Here is a 10,559-nt window from a genome sequence, read left to right on the forward strand (position 1 = left end):
ATGGTTCACAAAACTTTAGCTTTTCGACTTTGTCTCCACCAAGCAGATTTTGTTTCCCTAATTCGACCAGACCCCTTTCACTGACATGGCCCAATCTCATGTGCCAGATTTCTGTTTTCGACAAAGGTTTCGTGGATGCAACATTTGTCGAACCACTTACAACTTCAGCCTCAAGGGTATACAAGCCTTGTTTCTTCACGCCTCTTAAGATTTCCTTCGAACCCTTCATGACTCTTAGGATACTTTTCTCTCCTTGGAAAACATATCCTTTCTTGTCGAATTCACCAAGAGAAAGCAGATTTCTCTTCAAATCAGGAACATACCTGACTTCAGTTAACAACCTTATTGACTCATCATGGAGCTTGAATCTCACAGATCCAACACTTGCAATCTTGCAAGTCTTGTTATTTCCCAGCAATACTGATCCACCATCTTGATCACATAATTCCTCGAACAAGTCTTTGTTTGGAGTCATGTGCCAAGTGCAACCTGAATCCATAATCCACTCCTTCTTATAGTCACTGCTTGAAACCACAAGAACATCAGATGAATCGAAATCATCTTGAACAATGGCAGCGTTGCCATTATCCTTACCTCCATGATATTTCAGGCGTTCAGGGCACACCTTTCTTGTGTGACCCTCCTTCTTACAATGGTAGCATCGAATGCCAGATGCTTCGCCACTGTAAGACTTCGACTGGCTTTTGCCTTTTTTCTTGTCGAACTTACCATCCTTTCGTAAGAGTTTTCCTTTAACGGCCAAACCTTCGCCAACAGTCGAAGGTTTATGCTCCTTTCGTTCATTCAAGTCCTTAGAGTACAAGGCTGATTGAACTTCTTCAAATGTCAGGGACTCCCTTCCATACAAGAGATTTTCTTTGAAGTGAGCATGTGATCGAGGCAAAGAACACAATAGTAACAGCGCTTGATCTTCATCATCGATCTTCACATCAATATTTTCAAGATCAAGAATCAGCTTGTTGAATATATCCAACTGCTCAGCCAATACTTTGTCTTCAATCATCTTGAATGAATACAAAGCTTGCTTCAGGTAGAGTCGATTTACCAGCGATTTGGTCATATACAAACTTTCAAGTTTCACCCATAACCCTGATGCCGTCGTCTCCTTTGATACTTGTCGGAGAACCTTATCACCAAGGCTCAACAAAATTGCGCTGTGTGCTTTCTCGATCATATTCGTCTTCTCCGCTGCCGTCAATTCTGCATTCATGGCTGCCTCTCCCTTCAACGCTTCCAAACAACCCTGCTGAACCAGTAGGGCTTTCATCTTCAAGCGCCACAGACCGAAATCATTCACTCCCGTGAACTTTTCAATCTCATACTTTGTTGAAGGCATCTTCTCCACGCTCACCGCACTAATTTGTTGTGAATTCAATGCCAAGAACAAAGTATAAAATAAGGGATGAATAAAGGACAAGGAAGAAGAGGAGAACACAAATATTGGTTATAACTCTTATTCTTTTACTTTCTCTTAAAACAAGATTACAAGTTTACAAGAATAACAAATAACCTCTCTCACCCTAAATTAGGATTTGCAGCTTAGCAATGATGAGAGACTAGTATGCTATTTATAATAAAACCTAACATACTAACTAATGGGCTTTTCCACAAGGCCCATTACACAAGCCAACTTAATAAACAAGCTAACTTAACAAATTAGGGTTTAAACACTAAAACCTAATTTAACATGCTAACAACCCTAGCATCTTCGACACAAGCATGTGAACAACCTTCGACTTCATGCTTAACCCTGTCGAACCAAGAAGCTACCCTTCGGCCATACTAGAGTTCGATCCAATATCTCACAGTAATAAATGTTTTAATGCCTTCATTTCTCTCTCTTTAACTCTTATCATGCTTGTTATAAGCTTCACTGTTTCTCTTAAAAAAAACTACCTATTTTTTTTTATCAATTCTAACAATTAAATTATTTGAAATGTTGATTCATGAATGAATAAGAACTTTATTCTCTTTTGGTTAAAATTTTTGTTTTGCCATATATTAGCATCGATATAGATACATTTTTTTTCACAAATGTTAATAATGTCCAAGTATAAAATTGTAATTTTTCACACTCTTGGTCATTTTATTCCACATTACTACTACTCATTTGAACCCCGTGAAACATACTTGAATTACTTAATTTAAATATAAATGGTTGATATTAACATGAATAAGAAGGTATATGATATGAATAATTTTTAAAATTTGCGGATTTTGGATAAAATAAATTTTAAAATTTGAATTATGATATAGATTTAAGATAAGAAGTGGATTTACAAAATATAAATTATTTGTTAATTTGAAATACAAGGAGGACAACGATCATTTTCCATAAAAATAGACCAATAATTTTGAATATTTTAGCTACTATTGATGTAAAAACAAATCACTAAAATCATTTTTCGTTCTAGAGAGGCGCCAAATGAAATATTTCCGGGGAAACACCGCGCGCGGGAAAAATATTCGAAAGACAAAAATAAAAATAAAAAACTAACATACCAATCTCGCTTCACAATCTCCCATTTTCTCCGATTTCCCCCATCTTCTAAATCCATTTCTCAATCATCACCCCCATATTCAGTAGAAAAACCCAAACAAACAAAAAATGGATATCTCAGAAATTGCAAAAAAACTCGGACTCTCCGACTCAAAAATCCTCATCCGTAAAGCCGCCGAACTCCGTCGCCTCTGCGATGTTCACTTCGATTCCTCGATCATCGGCGTCGTAAGCTCGATTACCTAACCGCATTATTGTTAGTTACATTTTATAACCGTTTGATTGTTATTTCATAACTGTTTTTTTATAGGGCGAGGTTGCCAAAGCTATCATCTGTATGGAGATCGCGGCGACGAGGCTCGGTGTTCTCTTTGATCGATCGTCTGCTGTGAAACTCAGTGGAATGTCTGAGAGAGCTTATATCAGATCTTATAATTCACTTCATAATGGCATCGGCGTCAAGTCAGTTTCATTTTTATAAATTCATCTTTTCAGTTTTGTATTTTTAATATTTTTTTTTCTGTTTTAATTGAAGAATTTGGTGATTTAGGTTGAAGCTAGATGTGAGAGAATTGGCTATTCGATTCGGTTGTGTGAGGATTATACCTTATGTTCGCGATGGTCTCAAGCTGTAAGTTATTGATTTTATGTTTGTAGTAGTGTCTGCTACATGTTTGTTAAAATGCTATTGAGAAAAGTGAGTACTACATTGCTTGGGTATAATGTGTTGCTGATATGATTTGTCAATGACTGCAGTTATAAGGATAGATTTCTTGCTTCGTTGCCGGCTGCTCGCCGTGCTAGTGCCGATTTTACTCGTCCGGTGTTCATGGCTGTTGCTTTTTATTTAAGTGCTAAGAAACAAAAGGTACATTTGTAATGACATCTATATTCTCGAGAGTGTGCATGTGCACACACATACATCATAATGTGCTTGTATATTATATTGTCATAATTTATGCTTGTTCTTTGCAGCTCAAAGTTGATAAGATTAAGTTAATTGAACTTTGCGGTACTTCTGAATCAGAATTTTCTAGTGTAAGTAGTTTTTATGTACAATGAATCTCTAATGTGATGGTTTTATTATGTTTGTGAGTGTTGTTAGTGAATTTAAATGAATTGTGAATTGTCTCTGCAGGTTTCCACTTCTATGAAAGACTTGTGCCATGATGTTTTTGGGGTAGCTAAAGAAAAGAAAGACCCTAAAGAAGTTAAGACCAATAGAGGTATATAATTCTTAGCATAGTATGTTCTATTCAGATTAATTGTTTCAAAGCTAATCTTTTCTGCTGTTCCCCCTCTTTCTGCAGATTTGCTTGATGTCTTACCAAGCAAAAGAAAAGCCGAGGATGGTGGTTATTTGTCTGATGATGGAGCAGAGGTATACATGGCTAACCTCTCTCTTGAAATTTGCATGGTTTTAGATTATTTCTGTTGGCCTCATTTTGGCAATTATGTGTAATTGATTTGGTTCTTTTCACCTCACTATTTTATTAGTGGGACATGATTTTGTGATCACGTCTTCTCTACTTTAATGTTGGGGGTTTACAGTTAGAAACTGTCTAAAACTATATGGGAAAAATGCTTAGAGATAATTTAATGCATGTGTTAATTCCCACGTTTTCATGTTATCCCTTGGTTCTGTGTTTCTTATTCCCTTGAGCATCCCTTGTTGCTCAGTGTTAAGTCCCACAATTATGAATGTTTTAATTTTCACAAGCACTATCTATCCCCTACAATTTACTAACTTAGTAGCTAAAGTAGAGAAGGAAATGGATACACATTTACTTGATTAAGGAAACTAAAGAAGGTTAATGTGTAGTGATTGTAGGTAATGTTGAGATGTGAGACACTAGGTTTGAGAAAAATTCAATTGGAATATGTGAAGGCTTTTAACCTAGAAATTGTCTTGACTAGACATCAACAGCACTCAAAATGACCCAATTTTTTGTTAATGGGGTCATCAACACCAAAGTAGGTAGATGCATAATGGTCCTGTACAATTCTTCATTCTCAAGTACTAGTTTCTGTTAGATTGATGTAATCATGGGCATTGATGTATCATAGTTTTTGCATTGTAAATTGCCATGAGATATACAATTTACAATTCAAAACTATGATAACAGTATCAAAGCAATTTTGTTTGCATCTACAACGAATGCATAAAAGCTTGCTTCTAAGTTACTGCATGTGTTATTATTGGAAACCAGTAGTTGATTTTTCTTACATTTTTTTAATTTAAATTTGCATCAGTTATATGGTACATTTTTTTTCCTGTTGGTTTATTTTTTAATCAATACATTTTCAAATGGACCAAGTATATAGTGCAATAACATTACCAGTTTTAAAATGTTACTAACAATTACTTGTCACTGAAGGTTGTGTTTATGTGCTATTGCATCTTTTTGTTCATTGTAGTGGCCTCTCTATTTGATAGGGGAATCTTAAATTGATTCCACATAATTATGATGATCTCAATTCAGACTAGGAACTATTGCATAATTTGGACTGCGATGTGTGCACCACAGTGTTCAATTGGATTCTTCCTGTATTAGCTTTTCCAATTCATGTGCATAATGTAGTTGTCATTTTTTTGTATATATAGGTTTCATGTTATAAAAAAAAGAAACAGATGGAAACACATGATTATGAGAAGTGGAAATCTTCTGTCCTTGCATCCAATAAACAAGATAAGAAAGGTATTGAGACAGTTCTTGCATTTTTCTTAATCCATATTCGAGCTAAAGACAGACAGTTAACCTTGTTTTTGCTTTATCTCTCTGTAGTGCATAGTAAGAAACCAATACAGACAAGCCTCAACTTTGTCAAGGAAGCTCCTGAGACCCAGAAGTTGGAGGTGTTGTGAGATGGTATTGTTTTTACTGTGGTGAAAGAAGATTACCTGGGAAGTTCGGTACTGTATAAATTAAAGAATGAAAGTAACAGAGAAGTTGTCTAGTTGTGACTATTTTTACATATAAGCTTCTCAGATTTGTTGAAGTTGTCTTTTGGGGAATTTCGGAAGCATTAAATTATAGCAAGAACTGTGTACATACTATCATTTTTTTAAAAACTTTCCTGATATTTGGCTTCAAAATGTGTCACATAGAGGTTCATTTACCTGTACAAGACAGTAATTCTGGGAATCAGGGTGTCTGCAATTTTCTTTGTATTCATACATTTCTATCTATTTAATCAGACCTTACTTGAATGAAACTGTTGGTCCTTACCATTGTAGTTTTTTTTTTGTTTTTGATGAAGTGTAGTTTTCTTGGTAGAAGGATTTAGTTTATAAATTGATTTGGAGAAGGCTTACTATTAAGAAGATCCTAAAAGTCTCACATTGGTTGGAGATAGAGCATTGAAAGAGTATATATAGAGAGACACTCCTCACTTTACTAACCGGTTTTATAAGGATGAGTTAGGTCAAACTCTAATATGGTATCAGAGGCTATCGATCGGACCATGGCCCGCCAATAAAAAGAGTAATGGGTGTGAGGGGGTTTATTAGGAAGATCCTAAACGGGACATCTTCAACAATTTGGGTTCCCTCCTATCATTGTACATCTTATCATGCATTGTGTTTCATCCTCTACCTTGTCTCTTATTTGGAATGGTCATGGTTTTCGTCTTTCTCCCATACCTTGCCCTTGCCAAGGGACCCCCTTTCCCCTATCTTTTTGTTATGTGCATGGAATTTTTATCTCATGCTATTATGAAAGCAATTTATAACAATCAAGGGAAGCCTGGGTATTTCAAAGAAGACCCTTCCCTTTCCCACCTTTTTTTTCCTCTAAAGTTATTGCCACACAAACAACTACTCCCTCCGTTCCTTTTAAGTGTCGTTTTAGAAGAATTTTTTTGTTCCTATTTAAGTGTCGTTTTATAATTTTAATGTTATAATTTGTCATTTATACCTTTATTTTCTCAATAACTCCACCTTAAATTTTTCAATTAGTTATTGGAAAAAGAGAATGTATGATTGAATTTATTTGGAAAGAGAAAATTAAATAAGGGTATAGTAGGAAAATTAACTCTAATAATCCACTATCTTGGTTGAAGAGCTTTTTGCTAAAACGACACTTAAAAAGGAACGGAGGGAGTATTATTGAAGGTGTTTTGTTAGATTTGTTAGCAAGTCTGGTCTTAAGGTGAATGTAAGTCTAGAGCCTTTTTCTCTACTACCACTAGAAGAAGTAAGATTGCTTCTATTAGAAATATTAGACACTACATATCTAAAGAAATACTTGGGTTTCCCTAAGATCCACAGGAGACTTGGTCCTCTGGATTTTGAATTTTTTGTTGACAAGATCCATCACAAGCTCAATTCTTGAAAAAGTAAGATTTTAAGCAAAACATGTAAAGTAACTTTGGCTAAGTATATTTTGACATTGATCTCCACTTATTACATGCACTTGTCCTGGTTGTCCAAAACTATGTGCGTCCTTAACTGAGCATCCTTAATATATATATGCGTTAATAACTTGACCCAAAGCTTATCAGAGTTATAATAAATATCCCAAACCAGTTTTTCAAACATAACTATATTAAATTCCCTAACCATATAGATACCCAAACCACCACCCTTCTTAGGCTTAGTTATTTTATCTTGTCCCATTCCAACTGAAAACATGAAAGCAAATGCAATGTTGAAAGATGATTGAGTTTCGGCTAGGCAACAATTCCTCTTTGCTTTGGTATGCACCTTGGTTTAGCATTTGCAAGTTGAAAAATTAGGTTTGGTGTGTGGACATTCATGATACCTATAATTCCATAATTGATATTGTTTGAAATGACAAATGTGATTTTTCTTAGTTATACCCACAACATTCTTCTAATGTCCTCCAATCCTTATCTAGTTTTCTAGTTTGCCTATATGATAGTGTCCATGATGACTTTTCTTGGAAAGGTAACTCAAGCGATACTTATTCGGCTAAGGCTGGTTATCTTTGGTTAATAAGATTGATGGCTCTCGCGGAAGGAGGTGGTGTCTACTCCTCTTAGAATTGGATTTGGTGTATTCAAACGGTAGCAACAATAAAGTTTGTTTGGGCTGCTTGATATGACTCGTTACCAACAAGACATATGCTGCACAAAAAGGGGATGCTTTAGATGACTATTTGTCCTAGATGTTTGGCTTTATGTTGGTTTTGATGACGTTAGTTTTCCGTCTTTAATAACTTGGTGGAATGACTTCAAAAGGAAATTTAGTCTGTCAGGCCTCACATGTTCATGGCTATTAGTTGGTGGATTTGGAGGGCGAGGAAACAAATTTGTATGGAGAGTGAGAATGTATGTATGTATCTATCTATCATCTTAACATGCAGATTTTCAAGTTTGCGAAGACTCTACTGGATGTATTTCCCTCTCGAGAGGTTGTAGTAGTGAATAACAAATGGGTTTCTTAGCATGCAGTGGTGAGAAAACTATGGTTCTCAATGTAGATGGCAGTAATCAGGGGAACCAAAGTCCATTTGGGTTGAGGGGTGTGATTAGGCAGTCAGCTGATTCTTGGTTAATTGGTTTTGCTGATAGTGTAGGTGGTTCCTACAATCTTTCATGTAGAACTCTTTGCTTTATACCATGAACTCACAATTGTAACACCCCAACTTTAGTTATCTAATTTTAATTGAAATTTATATTAGCTTATTTTATTTAGTTTAATTAGAGATATTTTAGAGTTGGAAGAAAATATATTTTTATTTAAAATTAGAGAGATATGAGTGTTTTGAGTAAATAACTAAGGGTGGGGTGAGAAGTAGTGAAATAATAGAATTATTATTGAATTAACTTTATTAGAATAATTAGATAATTATTTAATTGGAGCATTATTTAATTAAAATAAAATAAATATTTTACAGTTTTATTTATTTAATTGAATAATAGAATTTAAATAGAAAATAGGGTTTTTAGTGAGGGTGTGAGGATAGTTTCGGGGTGGAATAAGTAATTGAAACTTTTAGGTTAAATAAATAGATAATTTAAAAGAGACTTTTAGTCGAAACGTGAATTTGTGGGAAAGAGCTAGCGGAAGAAAAATCTAAGGAGAGCGGTCATATGAAGGAAGAGAGAGGTAGATCCTAAAGGCAAGAAAGTTCAACAAGCTTGATAAGTGCAAATTGTATCTATTTTTGTGTATAAGTTTTATTGCACTTATCTATTCTTTTTGACGATATCGTTTGAATAAACGTCGATTTGTTGGTAAATACGTTTACTTTACGAATAATTGTATTTTAGTGTATTTGTGTACCGTTTGATAGTTTTAATGTCTTTTTGTAGGTATTCTTGCATATTTGGAGTCTCGAGTAATAAAGTGCCGAAGGCACGGCTCCAGATGCACGTTTCAAAGAAATAAAGGACAAAAGTTCTATCAAGCTCGCTAAGCCAAAGTTCTAGCACACTGTGACCCATATTTCTGATCTCTGGAAGTAGCTGAAGCTTCGCAGGCTCGCTTAGCGAGATCATTTCTATTGTTCCAGATATTTTCCTCCAGAGGCGGTTTAGCTAATAAATGAAAGCTAAGGCAGAATTGTATTTATGTTGTAAAATCACAGTTTGTTAGTTTTTATCATCTCTTCGTTGACAAAGTTGAGCTCTGATCCATTCTTTGTAGTTCAGAGGTTCAAGCAACATCTTTGGGTGGCTCATCATGTCGATTGAGCGCGGGTGGTCTTCGATTGTGCCGACAACACGAGAAGTTTCTGCTTGTCCTTCTTCTTCCCTATGACCCATTCCAATGATGGGTGTTGTATGTATATTTTTCTCTTCTTATATGTATATTTGTTGATCTTGGGATGGTATATATATATATATATATATATATATATATATATATATATATATATATATATATTTGCTTTACAAATCATCATTGATGTTGTTCTTGATCTTTTTGCTTAAATGCTTCGGATTTGTGTTGTTGTAGAAATAGACATCATAGATCTTGATTAAGGATGATATCTATTAGTTTCTAAACTGTAGACATAGATTTAGGGCTAATAATCTTTACAAGTATCAGATTTTAATGCCTCTGTGTTGTTTCGATCGGTTGAGACATCGTCGAAAGAGCAATATGGTTGAACTCTCGTCGGTGTTGCAGAAATAAATAAACACTTTTATTAAAATGAATAATAGTTTAATAACGATATATATTTTTAAAATTGATAAACATGAATTTTCATATAATAATATGAATAATATTATATAAATATGTATCATACCCCAATTATTGACCCTAAGATCATACATCATTTGCGTTTCAATCATTAATCAAGATCACAATCTTGAGATTTCATTTTTTTTGGTGTTACGCTCACTTCGCCTCTGAGGGGAACCATCAGGCACTTATAGCTTTTAAATTTGTTTTATACTAACCAAAATCCAAAAATATGCATTTTGTTTCTTTTGTTTTTGTTTTACAGGTAAGAGATCGAGCAAGAATCAAAACAGTGCAAGAAAAAGAATTTTTGAAAATTTTACTATGGAAATCGATTTACCCATATAAGAAATCGATTTCCTAGGACGAAATTTGAAAAAAAAGAGGGAAGCATGACATCATTTTGGCACCAAACACATTTTTCTTGATTATTCTTTGTCATTTACCAATATTCCACCTCACCACAAATTAATTTCTCTCATTAACCTCATTTTAACCCCATTTTACCAGTTAAACACAAATTAATTACCAAATGCACAATGACCAAATTGCCCACACCTCCACCTCCAATTCTATAAATAGAGGCCTTCACCTCTTCATTTTGCAAGCTTGAATAGCCAAATAAACTCTTGCAATTTCTCTCCTCATCCCTATCAAATTCACTCAAAGCTCTCTTTTCTTTCATAAAGTTAGTGAGTTACATCTTGAACCTCACTAACTTTGAGCTAAACCATCACCCATCTCTCTTTTTTTCTTCAATTGTTGAGAGATCAAGACTTGTGTTGGTGTGTTCTTGAAGTAGATCCAAGTTTTGTTCAAGATTTGGTAAATTTCTATATCCTTTTTTTATATTCCACAATGTAATTCTTTTGTGCTTGTGTG

At 34.5% G+C, this 10,559-nt stretch overlaps 1 protein-coding gene across 1 annotated transcript; it reads left to right on the forward strand.

Moving 5' to 3' along the window:
- The first annotated feature begins 2,526 nt into the window (after nt 1–2,526).
- On the forward strand, nt 2,527–6,265 carry LOC131646424 (origin of replication complex subunit 6-like). Its single transcript, XM_058916456.1, has 9 exons — nt 2,527–2,749; nt 2,832–2,983; nt 3,072–3,152; nt 3,278–3,389; nt 3,497–3,559; nt 3,660–3,747; nt 3,832–3,902; nt 5,127–5,220; nt 5,308–6,265. Exons 1-9 carry the CDS (start codon nt 2,630–2,632, stop codon nt 5,385–5,387), a joined length of 861 nt encoding a protein of 286 aa, XP_058772439.1. The 5' UTR covers nt 2,527–2,629; the 3' UTR covers nt 5,388–6,265.
- The last annotated feature ends 4,294 nt before the right edge of the window (nt 6,266–10,559 follow it).

Source organism: Vicia villosa, linkage group LG2, assembly GCF_029867415.1.
Source record: "Vicia villosa cultivar HV-30 ecotype Madison, WI linkage group LG2, Vvil1.0, whole genome shotgun sequence".
Taxonomy (NCBI): Eukaryota; Viridiplantae; Streptophyta; class Magnoliopsida; order Fabales; family Fabaceae; genus Vicia; species Vicia villosa.

Bases quoted from the DNA above. Each gene is read 5' to 3' on its own strand.
- LOC131646424 (XM_058916456.1), top strand. From the start codon at position 2,630: ATGGATATCTCAGAAATTGCAAAAAAACTCGGACTCTCCGACTCAAAA. The intron at 2,984-3,071 runs GTCAGTTTCATT...TTGGTGATTTAG, and splicing joins CATAATGGCATCGGCGTCAA to GTTGAAGCTAGATGTGAGAG. The intron at 3,748-3,831 runs GTATATAATTCT...CTCTTTCTGCAG, and splicing joins AGAAGTTAAGACCAATAGAG to ATTTGCTTGATGTCTTACCA.